We start from the raw sequence: 23233 nt of genomic DNA on the forward strand, positions 1-23233 counted from the left end.
TTTTTAAAAAAAAAAAAAAAAAAAAAAAAAAATTTTGTGAAATAACAAATTACTATATTTAAAAAAAAAAAAAAATAATATTGTAATAATTTTTTTTTATATAAATAAAAACTTAAAAAGATAAAAAAAAAAAAAAAAAAATTAAATCAAAAAATTTTTAAACAAAAATATTTCATTTATATGTAAATATTTCTGTAATTATGTATTTTTTTTTTTTTTTTGAAAATTAATGTATTTCTTATTATGGAATTTTCTTATTTTAAAAATATATAAGGTATAAATAATAGGAATACATATATATATTTATATATCTTATATGTATAAAAAAAATTAAAAATATCATTTGTATAACTTTATAAACATATTTTTCATTTATTTATTTATTTTTTTTTTTTTTTTTTTTTTGAAACATTAGAATTTAAAACATAAAATATATTCATAATAAAAATTCTCTAATAATTTAAATAGTACTATAATCATCTTTTTATAAACATTTACTTTTTTTGTATGATATATATATAAAAAATGTTATATTATTTATGGTTATTTTATTTGTCACAGTTTAAGATACTAACCAATTTTTTTTTCATATTTATGATTATTTGATCATCTTCATTGTATATTCCTGATTCTATTAATCTCTTTATTTCACTTCTTAAATTTTCAACAATTTGATTATTCGTATTTTTTTTTTTATTACTACCTTCTATTGCTTGATTGTTAAAATTAAAATTATTTTTGTTTTCATTTTTGTTTACGTTTTTCGTAAAACTTTGATTCGTGCATCCCTTTTTTTCTTTTTCTTTTTTAGGAGTTTTTTTTTGAAAAAGAAATTGTTTCTGATCTTTTTCTTTTATATTATTTTCTATATTTCTATTAAAATAAGTTGAATTATTTTTGTTATTATTATTATTGATATTATTACTTTTTAATTCCAGCATATCCATATTTTTAAATTTTTTTTCTTCTTTCATCTCTTCACTAACTATGAACTTTATTGAGTTTAAATCTTCTAAAATAGACTGAAATTTTTCCTCTAATATTTCATCATTCGTTAAATCGTAAATATTTTCTAATTTTATTGTAAAGTTAGTTATCAACTTTAATATTTTTTTTCTATTTTTGTAAATAATTTTTACATAATTCTGCAATTTATCGTTATATGAATTTATATTTTCTTCCTTCATTTTATTTTTATACTCCTTTAATAGTTTTAATTCTTCTTTTAATTTTTCAAAATATTTATTGCTTATAATTACATTGTCTTTATTATTATATTGTTTTAATGAAGATTTCATTTCTTCATTTTCCTTTTTTAATATTTTATTCTCTGTTATTAATTTTGTATAATTAGTTTTTAATTCATCATTTTCTTTTAACATGCTTTCATTTAAATTATTTTTTCTTAAATTTTCTTTAAACTCATATAGAGATTTTTCATAAGCATATTTAATTTTTTTTAATTTTTTTTCTAATAAATAAATTTCTTCATTTAATTCTTTATCCTTTAATTTTAATGCATTATTATTGTTTATAATATTTATTTGTTCTTCTTTCATTTTAATCATAATTTCTTTAAGTTCATTTTTTTTTATTTCTAGTTCGTTTTTCCTTTCTTTTTCCATTAGTTCATAATTTTTCGTAAATTTTTTAACTAAACTTTCTTCTTTTCTTTTTAATATTTTTTTAATATTGTCTTCCTCCTTTTCTCTCCAAATTTTAAATTCATAAATATTATTAGGAATCTGATAATTAAGGCACTTTGATTCTACTGATAAAATATTATCTTTATTTTCTTCTAATTTTTTTTCTTTCATACTAAAAAAAAGTTCTACACTTAATTCAGATGTTAAGTATTTTTCTTTAAATACATTTAAATATAGTGATATATTATAATTAAATTTATAGTAATTTTTAATATTTTTTTCCTCTAGCTTATCTCTTAATTCATTAACAATACTTTTCATTGAAAAATTTCCTTTTCCTATATTTATATCACTATCATTTTCCTTTAAACATAAATCAAAATAAATAGTTTTGTTTTCAAAATATTCATATAAGTCTTCTTCTTTTATATTAAAATCATGGTTTACATAACAATTGTTTAATTCAATCTATTCATAATAAAAAAAAAAAAAAAATTAAATGAAATTTATAATATTTTTAACAAAATAGCATATATATAATTTTTTCATTTTTTCATTTTTTTCTTTTTTTTTTTTTTTTTTTTTTTTTTATAATTTACTTGTGTATCTTCTTGAAATAAGTATAACGGTGATACAAAAGTTTGTTGAAACATACTAGATTCAATTTTTATAAAAAAATTATTTTTATTTTTTTTTCTTTTCTCTGCATAAATATTACTCAATTCTAATATATGACAACGATTTACTGATAAAAACAAATTACACAAGATGAAATTCATTTTAGATAATTCCTTATTTTTTCCTAAATTAAAAGTTGAATTTTCTGAAATATTTTTATATAAAGTATTATATGAATTCATAAATTTATAATTTTGATTAAATGGGTTATTATTGAGATCAAAAGAATTTAACTCATTACTAGAATTATAATTCAATAAAATAGAAATAATACTAACACTAAATTTTAACTTATGAGAAGAATTATTTAAAGTGCTTAAATTGTATGTTATTTTTTTAAAATTTTTATAAAAAGTCCACAATTCATTTTTATCATTAATATTAGAAAACACACTTTTATCTATATTTAACTTTATTTTGTTCAAACTTATAAATATATCGTTAATGCAAAAATAATCGTATAATTCTTTTGTATCATCAATTAGAATTAATGAAAAATGACAACCTACATTAAAATCATCAATTTTTTTTCTTTCTATAAATTTATTTATAGAATTATGTAAACCATTATTTTCTCCATTTTCTAAAACCCTGTTTGATAAATTTTGCATCATATCTCCAACTGTTATTTCTACTTCATTATCATAAAAAAATTCTTTACTATAATCGTTAAAGTTAATATATAAATAAAATAAATTATCTAGACTAAATATATTTAATATATGCTTATATTTACTTTCATATTTTTCTAAATTTACATAAGAGCACAATTTTACTTTTTCTAAATCTTTTTTTTCAATTAAATACTCTTCTAATTTTAAACAAATAGATAAAATTAAATCATTTCCTATATAAAAATTGCTAATATTTTCATATTTTTTATTTTCAAAAAATTCAAAATCATTTATTAAATCATTAAATGGACACTTAAAATAAATACTATTATTTTCAAAGTTTAAATCATCATAAGTATCAACGCTTTTCAATAAATGAATTTTATTCTTTTTTATTTTGTTTTTGTCATAAAAATCTATTTCATTAACTTTTTCTTTAGTATCACTATTACCTTCTGTATCATATTTATTTTTTTTTATCTCAATGAATAATTCAATATGCTGAAATAAAAAATTAGCTATTTCTGTTAATGTACCACTTAAAATACATTCATATTCATTTCTTTTTATTTTTTTTAGAATACCATGAAATTTTTTTATGAAATATTCTTTAGAACTATTATCTACTTCAATGTCATTTATATTTGCTAAGTTTACAATAAAATTATCACATAAGCAATTATCTTCCTTCTCTATATTTTTAAAAATTAAAAATTTTAAGTTCAAATGCACACATACAATTTCTTCGTAATCCATTGAAATATATGCATTTTAAAAAAAAAAAAAAAAAAAAAAAAAAAAAAAAAAAAAAAAAAAAAAAAGGGAAATGTTATCCTTGTGCTACATCTATTTAAAAAAAAGATAAAAAAAATAATTGTATCTATTCNTTTTTTTTATTCAAAAAGTTATAAAAAAAAAAAAAAAAAAAAAAAAAAAAAAAAAAAGGGAAATGTTATCCTTGTGCTACATCTATTTAAAAAAAAGATAAAAAAAATAATTGTATCTATTCAAAAACTAAATAAAAAAAAAAGGAAAACGTAAATAAGATTAGGATACTTAACAAAATTATATATATCTGTTTTTATCATAAAGAAAAAAAAAAAAATAATTTTATAATATTAAATTGTGAAAAAAGAAAAAACAATTAAATAAAACTCTATAATACTTTAAAACTTAAGATATATATGTATATATTTTTCTTAAAAAAAATTTAAATTTTCTTTTATTTTTATTTTGAATTGAAGATTTTAGATAGTATTATTTTATATATATATATATATATATATTTTTTTTTTTTTTTTTTTTTTTTTTTTTTTTTTTTTTTTTTTTTTTTCTCTAAATAACTTTTTGAATAAAAAAAAAAAATTAAATAACCTTTAAATAATAATTAACCGTTTATTTTATCAATATTTTAAAAAACTAGAGAAATAGGTAAAATATACATGTACATAATTATATGGAGAAATAATAAAATAGAGGAAAATACATAAATATACTATACATATTTTTGATTAAATTTTTTTAAATTAAAATGAAAAAAAAATAATAAAAGAAAATGTCTTAAAATTTGATTATAATAAAATATTTTTAACACCTTAAATTTTTTCAAACATTAAAATTAATACATGATAAAACAAAGCTTTGTTCTAACTTTTTTTATAATTTTTGTATACATATTTTTATATATATTTTTGCTATCAACATTTTTTATTGTCATTTTATTAATTTATTAGATTTTAAAATACATAACAAAAAAAAAAAAAAAAAATTAACCTAAAATTATTTTAGATGCATCTCATAAAAAAAAATAAAATTTAATATATATTTTATAAAAAAAATAATACTGATTACTTAAAAATAAATCCAAATTAAATACTAAAAATAAAAAAGTATAGAAAAATATTGTATGTTAGAAAACACTAAAAATAGGTATTCGCATAAAAATAAGGAAATAAAAATTTTTTTTTTTTTTCTTATAAGCAAAAAATTTAGTGAAATTATTGAATTTCATCTTACAATTAAAATAAGATAATAAAAAAAAAAAAAATTATAAAAATATATAGAAAAAAAAAGTTAAAAATATAAAAATATAATATGGACGATTTTGATGAAAATAATAATGTTATTGAAAAAAATGAATTAAATGATAGTGAAATTTGTTCATATAATAAAGTAGGAAAACTCACATCAGAAAAATATTTGTCTGAATTGATAAATGAAGAGATATTTTTTATTGGTGAAATTATTAGTTTACAAGATAATATAATTAACTTGAAATCAGTCAATGGTAAAATAAAAATTATGACAAAAACTATACATAAATATATTTTCTTTTTTTTTTTTATATTAAAATGTATATAATATTCCTTTTTATATAGGAAATTGCGTTGAATGTATTATTAAAGATAGAAATTTTAAAACTGATTCCAAATATATAGGAATAAAAGGAATTGTATCAAATAACTTAAAAATAATTGAAACAAGAGGTATTATACCATTGGAAGATATTAATTTTGAAATAGTTAATGAATATATAAATATTTATATGGAGAATATGAACTCTGAAGTTTTCTTATCATCCTATTAAAATGAAATAAATATATAAAAATATATTTTTCATATAATGGACATTTTTTTTTTTTTTTTTTTTAAATATCATCTCAAAAAATAATAATTACCATTAATGAATAAAAAAAATAAATTAATATATATATATATATATCATTATTCGAAATTATTTTTTTTTTAGTTTGGAAATATGTCAATCATTATTTTATGTATGCTTATTATATATTTCAAATATTAAAAGTTAAAGCATATTATAAATTTAATTTAATTCATTTAAAAAGTAAAATAAAATTTCACAATTTAAAAAAAAGAAAAATATATGAAAACTAAAATTTATAACAAAAAATTATACTAATAATTTGAATTTAAAAAGAAACTTTGTTTTAAAAAAAAAAAAAAAAAAAAAAGTGTATTTATTAAAAGCACTAAATAAATGAGACCATCAAAGAAGAATTTTCTTAAATATGAAAATAATCAAATTTATAGTTAAATATATATGTAGTTAAAATGGTAAATATTTATCTTCTGCTACTAAACTAAGCCAAACTAAAAAAAAAAAATAAATATATATTAAATTAAAAAAAAAAAAAAAAGATAAAAAATCAAATAAGATTAAACAATTAAAAATATAAACAATATTTTTTTTTTTTATTAAAATATATATATATATATATATATATATATATATACCATAATGATAATAAGCAGAATTTACATTTCTGATCAAACCTATAAAAGGAAATTCTCTTCCTTTTTCATTTATTTTTATTTCACCTGACATTACTATAAAAAAAAAAAAAAAAAAAAAAAAAAAAAAAATACACACACATTTATATATACTTAATAAAATTAAAGATTTTTTTTTTTTTTTAATTTTTGTTTTTTTCAAAATTTTTATTTAAATTTACATAATTTCAAAATAAACATATGATTTAATAAATTTTGCAAAAAAAAATAAAAAGATATATGTGCTATCCCATATCCATATCCTTTTGATAATACATGACCTCCACTTGAAACATATCCTATTATTTTTTTTGATGGCAAAATAATTTCATCCACATTTTGTTTATCTTTTGAAATTTCTTGAGTATTTATTGAACTTCCTGTTAATAATTTTTCTTTGTTTTCATATTTATTTTTTTTTATAATCTTATTTTTGTACTTGTGAATTATAGATTCTTTTAATTTTTCAATATTTTGTTTATCATTATTATTGTTTTTGCTAATAATTCTCTTATGTTTTATCCATTCCAACATTTTTTTTGTGTCCATATGCTCTATAAAAAAAAAGAAAAAAAATTAAAAAAAAATTATGTAATATTAAAACAAATATTTGAATGAAATATCACTTTATAATTATGTGCATAGTTAAATATTCTATTAAGTGAATAATATTCTTATTTCACATATAATTCAAAAAATCATATAAAATATATTTCAATTTGTTTCTTCTCTTTTTTAAATAAATTTACTTATAAAAAATTTGATTAATTGCTTAAGTGTTAATGTGCACACATGAGATAATCTCTTTGGGATACTTCTTTTGTATGAACATACATAAACAGTAATAAAATAACTTGAGAAAACATTAAATTTTGACTTAAAATGTTCTACAAATTTTTCAAATTCCTCAAGAGTGTTAATGTGATAAATTTTTTTTAAAGATATAGATAAAAAACGTTGTATAAATGTTTGAATTAAAAATTGATTATAAGAATCAGTAACTCTTATAATTTTTATATTATTTTTATACGGGTGAATGCAAAACCATGAATAGTTAAAAGGATTGTTTATTCCTAAACAATAATAATTTATTCTTTTACTTAACGGTTTTTTAAAATACTTTTTTTTTGATAACTCTTCTCTTAATTTACTATATTGAATTCCACCATATGAATCCGGAAAGTCTTGAGGATAACAAATAAAGTCATAACATTTCAAAATTTTGTCTCTTTCTTTCAAACCTATTGCTATAGAACCATTTCGTATTAACAAGTGAAATAAAATAGAACTTTTTTTTTTTGAAGGGCATATAATAAAATACCTATGATTATTGTTATTAGTTTGATTTACTATTAATATAGGTATTTTAATATATTTTTTTGAATTTTGCTTAATATTTTCCTTGATTTTATTTAATTCTATGGAAATATCACTTGTTTCTTTTTTTTTTATTATTACACCTTTTTCATCTTTTGTATCATTTTTATTTAAACATTCATTTATATACTTTTGTATTGAATCTTTCCCATATGTTACATTTAGTTTTTTGTCTATTTTTTTTTTCATATATTTATCACATTCATTATTTTTATATGTAATACTTGATTCTTTTTTATCTTTGAAAGAAAATTTTAAATTATCGGAAATTTCAGTTATATTTTTTTTTTCTTTACTTTTATTACTTATATCATCAAATACAATTGCTTTTTTATTATTTGTACTAATATTTAATAAGTTATTATTATCGTTCATATCACTCCTAGAAATTGATGTAATATTGTAATTATTATTGTCATTATTTAGAATATTAGTAAAATGAAAGGAACTAAAATTATGATTATTTCCTAACAATTCACATATGGATTTTCTTTTTTCCTTAAGTATATCATAACTCTCAATATTTTTATTATTTTTTAACATTTTCAGAATAACTGTTTTTACTTTCTTTTTTTTATTACTTCTTAAATGTTCATATTTGCTAACTTTAACATTTTTAATTACTTTTTGTTTCACTTTTTCATTCATAAGGATGTTATTATCATATGGGCTGAATTCCTTTTCTTTTAAAACTCTCATCCCATTTTTTTCTTTTAAATAATCAAATGCATTTTCTATTATATTATCTACATTTCTTTTATCATTTTTTATAGTGTTAATAAATTTGTTTTCTTTATTCAATAAATTAAAAATATGTGAATCTTTTCTATCAACTTTCTGTATTTCATTTTCATTAATCTTATAATTTAGCATAAACGGTCCAATAGATTTAGGTAAAATAGCATATAAAGGAATAACGAAATCATATGGTAAAGTAACATTTTCATAGTTATAATGATATATATCATGTTTTATTTGTTTTGGGTATTTATTTTTTACTTTTAAAATATTTGTTAATAACTCAAAACTTCTAGGTCCAATCAATTCATACATGCAAATATTTTTTATATGTTTTACAGTGATCATTAAATTTAATTTCAGAAAAATTTTCATAACTTCTTTTAAACACAATGGATGAACAAATAACCATATATCTCTTAGTTTATCTTCTAATTCTTCTTCTTTTTTTTCAGAAAAACTATCATTGTTATTAATAATTTTAACTTTATTGTCTTTATTTATATCACTATTAATATTGTTATTTTTTCTTTTTTCTTTTTTTAAATGAATATTTGACTTTAATTTAGACCTCCATAAAAAATATGCAGGGCATATTAGAGGATTCTTTGAGTTAAAAAAATTATCACTGTGATTTTCATTTGAATTAGAGTTATTGTTTAAATTATTTTTTTTTTTTTTTTCTTTTTCTATTTCTTCTTCTTCTTTTTCTTCTTTTTTTTTTTCTTCTTCTTCTTCTTCTATGATATCATCATTCTTATAGTTGTAAATAAAAATTTTTCCTAATAATATTCCTAATAAATATTTTTTCCTAAGCATATTGGCCTGTTCAACATTTGTGCATTTTTTCAATGCATTTATTATAGTATTTTCATCCCCACTTAATTGAATTACTTCAATATAAGACATATCATGTATTAATGATTTTCGTTTGCTATATCTGAAAATTCTTCTACTTATTTTACTACAATTTTTTATAGCTAATTTATATCCATATATACTCATCATATGAAATCTCTTCGAATGATATAAATGAGTTTCTAACCAATTCTTTTTTTTACTTCTCATAATAAATTTTTTATAAAAATATCCAAAGGGAACATTTTTTTTTTTTCTTTTTTTTTTTTTTTTTTTTTTTTTTTTTTATTTTTGGTTCCGATATTAACATTTCTTCTAGTGTTACTTTTTTACAAGCTAAGGGAACCCTATATGGATTAAACGACATACATCTCCTTCTTCTATTTTTATGTATTTTTTGAAAACATCTTTTAAAAATATTTTTTTTTTTTAATTCTCTACCAAAAATCAACAAATCTTCTTCTTTTAAATTAAAAAAGGAAGATATCCAAGGTACAGATTCACTGTTAAAAAAATTTATGATCGAATTATTTCTTACCTGATATATTGATTTATATTTTTTTTCATCCATTTTTTTTATTTTATCTTTCTTTTTATCTATCATTTTTAATGTCTTTTTTTCGTTAATACTATTTTTGTTCATAATATTTATGTAATTTTTTTTATTTTCATTTTTCATTGAAATAAATTTTTTAGTATCACTCTGTTCTTCCACACTATTTTTTTTATTTTGTTGTTTTTCATAACAATTCTTTTTATCATCATTATTTTTATTATCTAAATCCTTTTTTCTTTTATTATCATTAGAATTCATAATCATCCTTTTTTTTAATATCAAATCATATTTATAAACGAAAAAAAAAAAAAAAAAAAAAAAAAAAAAATTAGTGAATGTTCAGGTAGGTTTACAAAATATTCTTGTATAATTTATAGTCTACATCAAATTTTGCTTAATTATAAAAAATATAAAATAAAATAAAATAAAAACAGTTTGGCTATTATTTAATATTTTTATATATAGAAAGTGAAATAGGAAATCAAAATTATAAAATACATTTAGTATTTTAAAAAAATAATTTAGTGATTTCCTATTTTTTTAAGTATATATATTACAAATTAGCCTTCTAAATAAACATTTTAGTACTTTACGAGATTTTATTTCTTTATTATTTAATAAAAATATTTCTTTTTTTTTTTTTTTTCCAAATCTTATTAAGTATTTGTATTTTATCTTAAAATTCTATTGTTTTAAAACATATTTTAATCACCTTTTTTATTTTTATTTTTCTTTTACATATGTTTTATTACGTACATATAAATATTTTAATTATTTTCAATATTTAAAAAATTTTTTTACTTTAATTTTATGTTGTTTTATTATGTAGGTTTATTTTATCATCACCTTCAATATATCCACTATTAATAGAATTATATATTAATTAAAAATAAAAAAAAAAAAAAAAAAAAAGAAAAGAAAACAAAATAACCTACTCTTATTAATTATAAATCTATCTATTCAATGAGGATAATAACGTGAATAAAAAAAAAAGAAAGGAAATATTCTACTAAATTGAATATAAAAAAAAAGAGCAAATATAAAATATTATTGGAAATTAACTAAATAGAGAGTACATAAAAAAAAAAAAAAAAAAAAAAGTAAGTAAAAATATATATGTAAATTTTATCCATAAATTAAATATATTTTTATAAGTAAACAATTCAAAATAAGAACAATTATATATAAAATTATTTAAAATATTTAGATGTTAAAATGAAGATTACTTTTACTAGATTATTTTATATATACACAAAATTGTATTCTGTTTTTCATTTTGTTCTATAAGAAAAAAAAAAAAAAAAAATTTTCTTTTTTATTTGTTAATGAAAAGGAAAAATAAATAAATAAGATGTTTCTCTTAGAATTTTTTTTTTTTTTAAATGTTAAGATAAATATTTATAAGAAGGAATTTTTCTAACAATATGATTTATTTATTTTATTTCTATTTTTTTTTTTACTATCTTCAAAAATAATGGTAAATAAAAAAAACATTATTAAAACATTTTTATGTTTTGTGTTAATTAATAAGTTCACATTAATTACTTCAGTTTTTCATTTCTTTTTTTACCCTTAAAAATTAAAACAAGATAAAAATTAGAAAAAAGGAAAAAAAAAAAAAAAAATAATAAAATAAATAAATAAATTATAAAATAAAAAATTATATAAAAAAATTAAATTTATTTTTGGTATGCTATATAAAATATAAGCATAAGTTATAACTTAAAAAAAAAAAAAAAAAAAAAAAAAAAAAAGAATTTTATAAAATTTCATATAAATAATATTTAAGTAATTGCGGATGTTGTTATAAGTTTGAATTTTTTTTTTTAAAAAATAGATATCTTTTTTTTTTTTTTTTTAAGAACTTCCCAATTCTTTTGAAATTTGAGTAAGCCATTCTATAATTTTTTGTAGAATTGCTTCATTTCCTGGTTCCATTGTTAACATATGGTCCATATTTTCTACTGTGAACAATTCTTTCTTTGAATTTTTCAATTTATTACAAAATTCTACAACTCCCTCATAATGACATGCACTGTCTTCTTTTGAATGAATAAACAATAAAGGAATATTTTCATCTATATGTTCCATATCTTCATGTAATGTATCTACAGCTCTCAATAATTCATATCCGAATCTACATGTAATTGGTTTATCACATTTAAGTTTATCAAAAGCCATAACATCATTAACAAAAGGATATTTTTCAAATTCCAATGATGGGGTAATTCGTGCATTTGGGATTAAATTAGAAGCTAATTTAGACATTGGTATATAAAAGTATTTATAAGATTTTTTTTGTTTTAAATGTTCAATAGAAACCATTCCTGCTAAAGAAATACAACCACTTATTTTCACTTTACTATTATCTTTTGATTTTCCTAATATCTCTAAAATTCTTAAAACAATATTTCCACCCATAGAAAAACCCATTATATAAATTGGTGGGATATTAGGGGAATTGATATTTTCATGAAGAGTCGCACTATTATCTTTTTTATTAGATAAGCTTAACATATCATGAACCCTATTAATAAATTGAAGTACATCATAAACTAAATCATCATATCTTTTTATATTTGATCGTAAACCTCTCCAAGCTTCTGATTGACCATGACCTTGTAAATCTAACCCATAGACTGAAAAATTGTTTTTATTAAACTGTTCAATCCAACTACCTTGGTAAAGATAAAAATTTTCACCGTCTATTAGTTTCGCTTCTTTATTACTCACTACTTCCACATTTGGTTTTAAATACTCAAATTGAATATGTGAATTCATACCATGAACTAATATTAAAATACCAATAGGATTTTGAACTAACCATGCATATGTTTTCAATAATAAACCATCCCTATTACGAAATGAATCAACTTTGGGATTACCATCTAGGGTACTTTTTTTTTTTACTTTACTGGATGATTCACCTTCTGCCATTATAAAAAAAAAAAAAAAAAAAAATTCTGGTGTATAAATTCTCCTAATTAATTACAAACAATATTTTTAAATTAAAAAAAAAAAATTCAAAAAAAAAGATACTAAAATAAAATTTAAAATAATAATAAAACGGTAATAATAAAATAAGTAATAATAGTTAAAAAAAAAAAAAAAGAAATACTAAAAATAAAATTAAAAAAAATATTATTATTATAAAAGAAAAACTTTTATAACCTCATGGTATTATAATATGACATAAAAGAAATATAAAAATTATAAAATACCTTAATTCATTTTAAAAATAATTACACAATTTCATAAAGTAATAATAATTAAAAATATATAGAATAAAATATATTCCAACTTAATAAAATTATGCTATTCATAATAAAAAAAAGATATATGATATATATTTTAAATAAGTAGCAATATATATAAAAAAAAAAAAAAATAGTAATAAAAAGAAATATTCCTATTAAAATATAAGAAAAATATGTATCAAAATAGTAATAATTTTATATACTATTCAAAAAAAAAAAAAAAAAAAAAAAAAAAAAAAAAAAGAGTGAAATTAATTTCAAAAATATAATTTTTTCCCTTGTAGTATTGTGAAATACTTTAAAAAATTTATCAAAAAATTTTCAATTTCTTTTTTTCAATAATTATATAATTAAAAAAATTAAAGATTTTTTTTAAAACAAAAACAGGAAAAAAAAAAAATAATTAAACTTAATTTTTAAATATATAACTGAATTAATCCTTGTTCTCTTATGTATATAAAAAATATATTTTACATTTATATATACATATAAAATATTGTTATTTTTGGAGCTATTTTTAACAATTTTGTTTTTATTGGAGATATATTTTTTTCTATATATATTTTTATTATTGAAGAAAATTATTATTAAAGATTGATAGGTTTAAAACATTTTTTCTATTTTTTTTTTTTTTTTTTTTTTTTCATATTGATAAAAAAATATAGTGCATGTAAATATTTTCAAAAACTATATAAAATTTGTGAAAAAAAAATACTGCCGTTATTTTAAAAATTTAATTTATATCTTTTAAGCCTGATTATAAAAAATTTTGAATTTTTCACCATATATTATAATAAAAAAAAAAAAAAAAAAAAATATATTATTTATTTAAAAATAATAAATTGGAAATTATAAAATGATATTATAGTTAACATTTTATTTTTTTGTGTAACAAAAATTATTCTTTTTTAAAATAATATATATTTTTGTATGATTCACATATAATAATATTTTGATTGTATTTCGTATATTAATAACTCCATTACAAGTAATAAAAATAAAAAAAAATATTGTAGAATGAAGATTGTTTATAAATATATGTTAAAGCAGAAATGATTATTATCATCTATGATGAACATGATATATGAAAAATATTTATATAAATTATGAAAAATAAAATTATTTAATTGATATCTTTGTTTCAAAAAAAAAAATATATTTTTTTTTTTAAAGAATTAATGTTTTATTATTTGCTGTCATTATTTTCTTTTTTGATAATAATTTTTATAAAATAAATTATAAAATTTTAATTATATACATACATATTTAAAAATACATTAATTGTATATATATTAATTTATATGTTTATTTTACAATTAGTTTAATAAAAAAAGAAAAGATGCCTTTAGGTGTACCATTAAAAAAATATCTATTCATTGTATCTACATCTTTTTTATGTATGGCAATGGGTTCATGTTGTGTGCATCTAATTATGAAGCCAGAAATGAAAGAATATGATATTTCGAAGCATTTAGAAAATAGAAATAATGCTATCCAAGAAGTTCAAAAAGACATTATAAAAAATAAAACATAAAAATATATATAAATAATAATTATACATTTTTATAAACATTATTTTATTTAATAATAGTATACTTTTGTTTTCGTATAATTTAATCAACTTTCTATATATTAAGAGAGGAAAAAATCATACAAACTTAAAAATTAAGAAAAAATTTAATAAAGCATATTCAAATTTTTTTATGTTATTTATTTCTAATGGGAGTTATTATAAAAAAGTAAAACTTTCTTTTTTTTTTTTTTTCTCATATAAAATATTGATATAATAATAAAAAAAAAAAAAAAAAAAAAAAAAAAAAAAAAAAAAATAATAATAACTAATGAATTAGGAGAAAAGAAAAAAATGAAAATAATAAACTTATAAAAAAAAAATTATAAAATAAAAAAGTAGATAAATAAATATAAAAATATTAGCACAAAGTTTTAAATTTATCCATAAACATCATTTGTTGTAATATATATCTTATAATAAAAAAATATAAGAATTAAATATATATATATATATATATGTTATTAATAATTTTTGAAAAAATTGATTGTTAAAATATTATTTATAAAATAATATGTAAGTGAATTGACACTTAAAAAAAAAATATTAATTTTTAAATTATATTATTAGTGTAACATTATAACTAATAAAAAACTTATACGTAGATAATGTATAATTTTAAATATTTAATTTTTTTTCATTCTAATCACTTGTATCTTTATTCGAATCTTCTTTTTAATTTTTTTTTTTTTTTTTTTTTTTTTTTTTTGGAAATTTTTTTTGTGTATTTTATTAGAAATTTTAATTAAATGTTTAATTTTTTTTTTTTTTTTTTTTTTTGTTTTAATTAAAAAATTTTTATCTTTTCATTAATTATTCATTTTATTCTAGTTTTTTTTAATTTTTATAAATCCGAATCAAATATTGACTTTAAATGAGATGGTGCTACTCTATAAACCCACACATTTCCTTCTCTTCTATCTAGTCGTGAGGTTCTTTGTCTTGCTCTTTTCCTAGTTACTATTAATTCTCTAATATCTTCAATAATTTCTCTATTTAAAGACCAGTAAGAATGTCTTAAAGTATGGACATTTGATCCTAACCATGTTGTATCAATTACATCAACATCTAACCAATCTCTGTTATCTCGATAGCAGTAAGTAGGCTCTATTCCTGTAAATACTAATAATGTATTTCTAAACATAGGTGGTTGATGCATCATATTTTGTGTTTTTTCATTATTTAAAAAGCTATTATCATTGTCTATCGAATTGTGATCATTCATAGTTAATTTATGTCTCCTTTTTCTTTTATAAAAAAAATTGACAACTTTTCTTAATTTCTGCACAACTGATGTCATAAATCCTTTATTCTTCATTTTCTCAATGTCTTTCTTATATTGAAATTTACCATTTTCAATATATGAAGAAATTAATTTGGGATCTAAACTTACTTCTTCTGTTTCATCAGTTCTATTTTCTACTGGTATTGAATAATATTCTAATTTATTACTATCAAACACAAAATTCTCATATGCATTTAAGTTCTTCGAATTGTGATAATCCTTACATATATTTAAATCAAAAATATTTTTTCCTAATGATTTAGTACCACTAAATATTTCAGCCCATTTTAATGCCTTATCGTTAGAATCACAATATATAGATATAACAGTACAAAATGATCTAAGAAATACATATTCTTTATTAACAAAATCACTTAAATAGTATTCAGGATTCATCATAGTTAGAGTTATTAATTTCATTTTTGTTACATTTTTTGAAGCACTTTCTTTTTCATCGATAGTTGAGAATAATTCACTACTTACGATATCATGGAAAGCCATTAAGAACATCCTTGTGCCCATGCTATGTGTTATTATATGTATTTGCCTTATTCCTGTTAATTTAAATAAATAAAAAAAAAAAAAAAAAAAAAAAGTAAATATATTAAAGTTATAAAAAATATTATAATTTTTTTTATAATATATATATATATAACATAATCTTTATTATTATTATTTTTCTATATTTTTTTTTTTTTTAAGAATTAATACCATTATTTCTAAGAGTATCTAGAAAAGACTTAAAAGCATGATGTACTTTTTTATTTTTTGAATTATCTTTTGCAATAAAAAATTCTAAAAAGTTTTTTCCTGATGGCCAATTAAACAAAAATAATTTAATATAATTAGGAAAATTACCAAATGATGCCATTTGCCCCAAAATTTGTAAAGCTTCCAAATGATTAGTATTATAACCATGTATAAAAATAACTGCTTCTAAGCAACCGGCTAATTCGCACTTTACCCAACCATCCAAACTTAGTTCTTTAATATCATCTATCCAAGAATATAAGCGTTTTTCATTTCCCTTTTTATCATTTAAACTATTTTTACTTTTTTTAATAATTTTAATTTTCACTTCGTTATCCTCAAAATCATTATTTCCATTCTTGCTATATACTAAATTAGAATTTTTCTTATTTATATAACCCGTTATATATAACCCCCTTTCTGCATCAATAGAGATGTGAAGATCTGTATTATAAATTATACCAAAATTCGGCATATGTGGGCATAAATTTTGTAAAATAATATTCATACATTTTGTTTTATATACATTTGTTATTGTATCAGAAAATAATAATCGTCTTCGTTTTTTTTTTATTTTTAATTTAGGCAATGTTCCAGATAATGCTTTTGGAAGAAATGTTTTTCTGTTTCCATTTTTTTTCCTATTTTTTTTTTTTATTTTTAAAGTATTATAATTTTTTATTCCTAATATCGTATTTGTCATACTATAACCAATTTTTTTTTTTATTTTTCTTTTTTCTTCATTTTTTCCATTTTTTTTTTTTTCTCTAATACTTCCTAAAATTCTATATTTCCTCTCACATTTATTACCAGTGCTATTTTTATTTTTTTTATTTTTTTTTTTATTTTTTTCTTTTTCATTTGTGTCCTTTTCATACTGCTCGTCTTCATTTATACTATTATCACTTACTCTTTCACTTAAATTTTTATTTTGGTCTTCTTTTTTTATTTTTTTTTTTTTATCTTTTAGATAAAAACGACTTGCTAACATCCTATACCTTTCTTTTGCTCCTTTCTTTTCATTTTTTACAGACTCTAATGTTATTTCATTATCTTTTTTTAATAACTTATTATTTTCTTTTAATTCTTGATTATGCTTTTCAATAATTTCAAAGTTCCTTTCACCAAGAACAATTTCGGTATTTATATTAAATTTTTTTTCTTTATTCAATGATCCATATTTTATTTCTTCTATTTTATTTTTATTTTTTTTTTCTATACATATGTCTTCATTTATCATAGATATATTGCTATAACTTTCATTTGATGACATTGTAAATGAATTTATATGTTTTTTATTTCTTCCTTTTACATTTTTATATGTTTCATATTTGTTATTTTTTATAATAAAGTTAGACTCTTCATTAATGCTTGATATAATTTCCTTTGTTTCCTTTGTTTTTTTTTTTTCTTTATTTTTTCCTTTATTATCTTTTTCCTTTTTTTTTGATTTTTTTCTATGTCTTTCATGTTTCTTATTGTTTTCAACATTTTCAAATTCTTCCTTAAGATGAATCCTATTTGAAGAACCTTCTTTATTTTTATTAATATCCTTTTTTTGTTCTTCATCTCTTTTTTCAACATTCTTATTTAACTCATTTTGTATTTCATTTTCTAACGTAAAATTTTTAATACTATAACTCATATTATATATATCATCATAATTTAGAATTTCTCCTTTTAAAAATGTCTCGTCATTTATAAATGATCTGGGTAATTCTTCATTATATAAATTTGAATTATCGCTTAAAATATTTTTTTTATTTTCTTCATTATTATTGCTTTCATCCTTTTGATAAAAATTAATCTTATCTTCATCACAATCTTGTAGGAGTTGTGAATAATCAAATCTTAAAATATCATTACTAGCTTTATTAACAATTAAGTATTCACAACATTCCCTTTTTTCTATTAATCCATGTTTATCTCCATTCCTCTTATTTTTTGTGTTAACACTTGTTAGATTTAAATTATAAAAGACTACTCTTGGAAATGTTCTGTAAAAAGCTCCACTAACACAACATTCCGTATCAGCAAGACCTATCAAAAAAAATAATATATATTAATGAAAAATATGAACTATAATATATATGCATATAATAAGAAGAAAGAAATAAAAAAAAAAAAAAAAAAAAAAAAATTTAACTATTTCCAAAAAAATTTTTTTTTTTTTTAATATTACCTATTTCTAAATCATTCAATTCACAGTTTGTTTTTCCATATCCTATTTTTATACACATAAATCCTGAACCTGTTTTAAAATCTCGACATTTGAACGGACCAACTGGTATCCCATGAAACCAATAGCCAATTAAAACTTCTCCTTCTAAATTTATACCTCTCCAATATCCAAACCCATGTGGTCTACCTTTATTATCTAATTCTCCTATATAAAAAATAATATAAAAATTTAAATTCCTCCTATTTCTTGATCTAAAAAGAGAGTTAGACATTCTTTTCTTAAATAATTTCATAAAAGGAGAACATCTTTCTTTTTTTATAACTATGTTATATCCTATTGCACTTCTTGTACTACTTTCTAAGTCTTCTTTTGATGGTTGATCTTGCTTTTTATATAATGAATTAAATAAATAACTATTCATTTTGTTTAAATAATATGCATCAATATTATTTGGAACTCTAAAATGAATCATTTCTTTTTTAACTATAGAATAAGAATTCAAAAAAAATCTATCTAAATAAAATTTTAATAAATGTGGATATATTAATTTATGATATGTTGCATATAGAGATACTAATTTAATTAGAAAAGTGTATATTAATAAATTAAAAGTATCCATATAAAATGTATCAAATATTTTCTGCAACTGCAAGTTGAAGTAATCTTTCTTTTCATAAATCTTATTATGAGTTTTATCATTCAGTTCCTCATTTTTTAAATACAAGAAATTTGCATAAACCATTATAGGTATTTGAATAACAAATAAAAGCATAAATATAATGGTTAATCTACCAGCTAATAAATAATTGGATGGAATGCCTAATTTTATTAACAAAATTATACAAATTAATAAAATAACATAACAAACAGATTGAATAATTCCATCTGTGTCATGAATATTTAAAAATATGTTTGAGTTTTTAGCATTTACATCATTTTGTTCATTTGTAATATTTGATACTGTTAAATTTTTAGAAATTTGTGCAGTTATTTTTAGTATTAATGCATAAATTATAATATAACTTGCACATTTAAAGGAACTATAGTTATAAAAAGTTCCCATATACTTTCTTAATAACTCTCTATACTTCATAAATTTCAATGTCTCACCAAACCCATATACATTTTTACTTCCACAATCAATTTTAGGTGTAATAATTTTTTGAAATTGGTCTTGATATCTATTAAAAATAAAGTTAGAATTTCTGACATTTTCTTCTTTTTTAGAAAAATTTGATTTATTCGTTTTTTTTTCACAATTCTCAAAATCATGAAAATTTCTTTCTGGCTTATAAATATACTTAATATATGAATTTTCCATATCTATATTTTTTATATTATTTAAATTTTTTTCTATATTTTTAATCCTTTTTTTATTAGTTTTTTTCTCTTTTTCAATATTTTCTTTTTTAACATTCATTACTTCATTGTTATCTTTGTATAATTTTTTTCCTGATTTAGTAAAACTACTCATAGAACCACGCATACTATCATTTTCTACACTCTTTGAAAGGTAAATTTCTTTCTTAAATTTATAACATTCCTTGTTATTATTCTCATTAGTTACATTATAATTAAAATTATTCTCATTTTCTTCATTATCTATTATTTTTTCTGAGTTACTGTTACTCATAGTACTTCTAAATATAAAACTAGACTGCGTATTATTTATAAATTTCATTTGATCATTCTTTAACTCATTATTAAATGAAATACTTTTTTTAACTTTACATTTTCTAGAGTTGTTTTTTTTATTTGTTTTTTCAGAATTAATATTTAATATTTTTTTTTCATTATTTTTTTCATTAAAAAATTTATTAATTTCATTCTTATTCAGTAGTATACTTCTATTCTCATATTCATCACATATATCATTAGAATTGACATTTAACTTATTTCTATTATTATCTCTATTATTATTATTATTATTATTATTATTATTATTATTATTTAATGATTTTATTTTTTCATTTTTATAATGTTCCACATTATATTTCGTAACATTTTCTTCAACTTCTTTATTTTTATTTTCTACACAAGTCATGCAATTTATACTGTTGAATGGTTTTGCAAGATTTTCTGAATAGACAAACTTTTTATTTATATTATTATTAACTAATATATCATTTTCTTTATTAAGTGAACTGTTTTCATACTTATTATATTTTATTTTATTGTAATATAATCCTATAAAATCTTTATTAATTTTGTTAATAGGAATTAGATGTTTTTTTTCTTTTTTTTTTAAAATTTCATTTTTTAAAAAAAATTTTCTAATTTTAAAGCTACATTTATGTAAGTTTTTCTTTTTAATAAAAAATTTTAAGTACTTTTTCTGTGGTAAATTAAATGATTTTTCTGTTTTTTCATATTTGAAATAATTACAAAAAAAATAATTAATATTTCTTGGTTTAAACAAATATATTTTTTTTCTCTTTGTATTTAATTCAGTATAATGACATTTAGATGGAATCAATTCTTTCACTCTTGTAAGTAGCATACCTCTAAATCTATAATCTTTTTTAATTCTTTTAATTTGGTTTTTGTCTATTTCCTTTTTAACATTTATTTTACTGTAATAACTTACTTTTTCAAATTTATTAGATTTAATTAAAACATTACATTTTGTTACTTTTTCGTCATTATAAAATGAGTCATGATTATCAATATAAAAATTTTTATCATTTTGAGAATTATTTTTACCGTTTTTTTTTTTACTATTGAAGACAATTTTTTCTTTTTTTATCTTTATTATTTCATTTTTTAATTCATTTTCATATTTATTATTTTCTTTTATATCATTTTTGTTTGTATTCAGATAATCAAAAAATAAAGTATTAACATAACTATCATTTTTTATTATTTCATTATTTTCATTTTCTATATAATCTATTCCATCTTTCAATAATATATTTGCTATATATTCATTTTTAAATATATCAATGTTTTCATAACTATAATCATTGCATTCTAAAACCTTCAAGGGATTTTTATATTTATTCATGATTTCTTTCTTTTTTTTTTTTTTTTTTTTTTTCTTTATATTTCTTTATATGTTTTCTTATTATTTTAACATTTTTATCCTATATCCCTATGTTTATATTATCTTTCTTTTTAATTCACAACAAAAAAAAAAAAAAAGATCAACGTTCTAAAATCAAAAAAAAAATTATATTACCTTAATTTATAACTAAATGTATTACACATATTCCAATAAAAAACTGTAAGATGAAATTATAATCAAAAAAAAATAAATGTCCTTCTATTTTTAAAAATATAATAAATAGTAATAATAAAATAAAAGAATTATAAATAATTATAAAAAAAAAAAAAAAACAGTTGTTGTTTTTATGCAATGTAGCAATTAATAAAAAAAAAAAAAATATATATATATATATGTATATAAACATTACCTAGATTATTTTATTAAAATAAAAAAAGAAAAAAAAGTAAAAAATAATAAAATGTGAAATGAAAAGAGAATATAATAAAGAATTTCCTTAAAATATAAATCTAAAAAGGATATTAATTTTTATTTATTTCTTCAATAGTAGTTAGATTATATTAAAAAAAAATATGATCAAGAACATTTTAAAATTGTAAGAGATATTATTTGTACAATTATATTTAAGAATAATAACTGAACATAAACAAATAATCTTTTTCAAAATAGATTAACTAAAAAATATAAACAAAAATATGAGATAATTCAAACATTGCTTATTATATAGCTATTAGTGTAACTATTTTTTATTTTTTAAAACAAATTTATATTTTTAGACGAGTTAAAAATTAAATGTAATTGTGAAAAAAAGAGAAATATAAAAAAAAAATAAAAGAAATATAAACATAATTTTATTTATGAACACAAATTTAAAAGGACAAAATTAACAGAAAAAAGTATTTAAAAATTGAAAGATAAGTGCATCTATAAAATTTATTTATACATTATTAATGAATTTAACCTGAATATAATTCATTTAAATTGAAAAATATAATTCTACACAATGATTAAAAAATATGATATAGATATATATTGATATATATAAGTTCTTATAAGCCAAAATAAAAAAAAAGAAATAAATACATTTTCCTTAAAAAAACTCCTTTTATTAATATTTTCTTTGTTTTTTGTATGCTATTATAAAAAAAAAAAAAAAAAAAAAAGTATTACAAGTAGTAACAAAATAAAAATATAAAAATAAATATATTTTAAAATAAAAATATAAATATTAATTTAATTTATAAGCATTTAAAATTGAAAAAACACATTTTCATTTAATCATAAAACTTAATGAAAAATGTTGTACTTTCAATAAAAAAGTGAAAAAAAAAAAAAGAGATAGTAAGTAAAATGAATAATAATAATAAAACAAAGTTAAAAATATTATGTCCATAAAAAAAAAAAAAAAAAAAAAAAAAAAAAAG

General features: G+C 17.5%; 6 protein-coding genes across 6 annotated transcripts; 2 read left to right on the plus strand and 4 right to left on the minus strand.

The window, feature by feature from the left end:
• Positions 1-548: 548 nt before the first annotated feature.
• On the minus strand, positions 549-3694 carry PGAL8A_00049600 (Cg7 protein, putative; the record flags this gene model as incomplete). Its single annotated transcript, XM_028674513.1, has 2 exons — positions 549-2114; positions 2246-3694. The coding sequence occupies 2 exons, from the start codon at positions 3692-3694 to the stop codon at positions 549-551; spliced, it is 3015 nt and encodes a 1004-aa protein (XP_028530858.1).
• A 1338-nt stretch (positions 3695-5032) lies between these two features.
• Positions 5033-5525, plus strand: PGAL8A_00049700 (conserved Plasmodium protein, unknown function; the record flags this gene model as incomplete). Its single annotated transcript, XM_028674514.1, has 2 exons — positions 5033-5225; positions 5317-5525. 2 exons carry the CDS (start codon positions 5033-5035, stop codon positions 5523-5525), a joined length of 402 nt encoding a protein of 133 aa, XP_028530859.1.
• Positions 5526-6008: 483 nt separating this feature from the next.
• POP1 (ribonucleases P/MRP protein subunit POP1, putative) lies at positions 6009-10025 on the minus strand (the record flags this gene model as incomplete). The annotated part of the gene is given in 5 exon segments (XM_028674515.1): positions 6009-6052; positions 6197-6289; positions 6415-6786; positions 6982-9424; positions 9429-10025. Coding segments are annotated over 5 exon segments (3549 nt in total).
• A 1593-nt stretch (positions 10026-11618) lies between these two features.
• Positions 11619-12698, minus strand: PGAL8A_00049900 (lysophospholipase, putative; the record flags this gene model as incomplete). The annotated part of the gene is made up of 1 exon (XM_028674516.1): positions 11619-12698. The coding sequence occupies one exon, from the start codon at positions 12696-12698 to the stop codon at positions 11619-11621; it is 1080 nt and encodes a 359-aa protein (XP_028530861.1).
• A 1659-nt stretch (positions 12699-14357) lies between these two features.
• Positions 14358-14552, plus strand: PGAL8A_00050000 (conserved protein, unknown function; the record flags this gene model as incomplete). Its single annotated transcript, XM_028674517.1, has 1 exon — positions 14358-14552. The coding sequence occupies one exon, from the start codon at positions 14358-14360 to the stop codon at positions 14550-14552; it is 195 nt and encodes a 64-aa protein (XP_028530862.1).
• An 880-nt stretch (positions 14553-15432) lies between these two features.
• PGAL8A_00050100 (conserved Plasmodium protein, unknown function) lies at positions 15433-21809 on the minus strand (the record flags this gene model as incomplete). The annotated part of the gene is made up of 3 exons (XM_028674518.1): positions 15433-16427; positions 16585-18663; positions 18806-21809. 3 exons carry the CDS (start codon positions 21807-21809, stop codon positions 15433-15435), a joined length of 6078 nt encoding a protein of 2025 aa, XP_028530863.1.
• Between the last annotated feature and the right edge of the window lie 1424 nt (positions 21810-23233).

Source organism: Plasmodium gallinaceum, assembly GCF_900005855.1.
Source record: "Plasmodium gallinaceum strain 8A genome assembly, contig: PGAL8A_v1_32, whole genome shotgun sequence".
Taxonomy (NCBI): Eukaryota; Apicomplexa; class Aconoidasida; order Haemosporida; family Plasmodiidae; genus Plasmodium; species Plasmodium gallinaceum.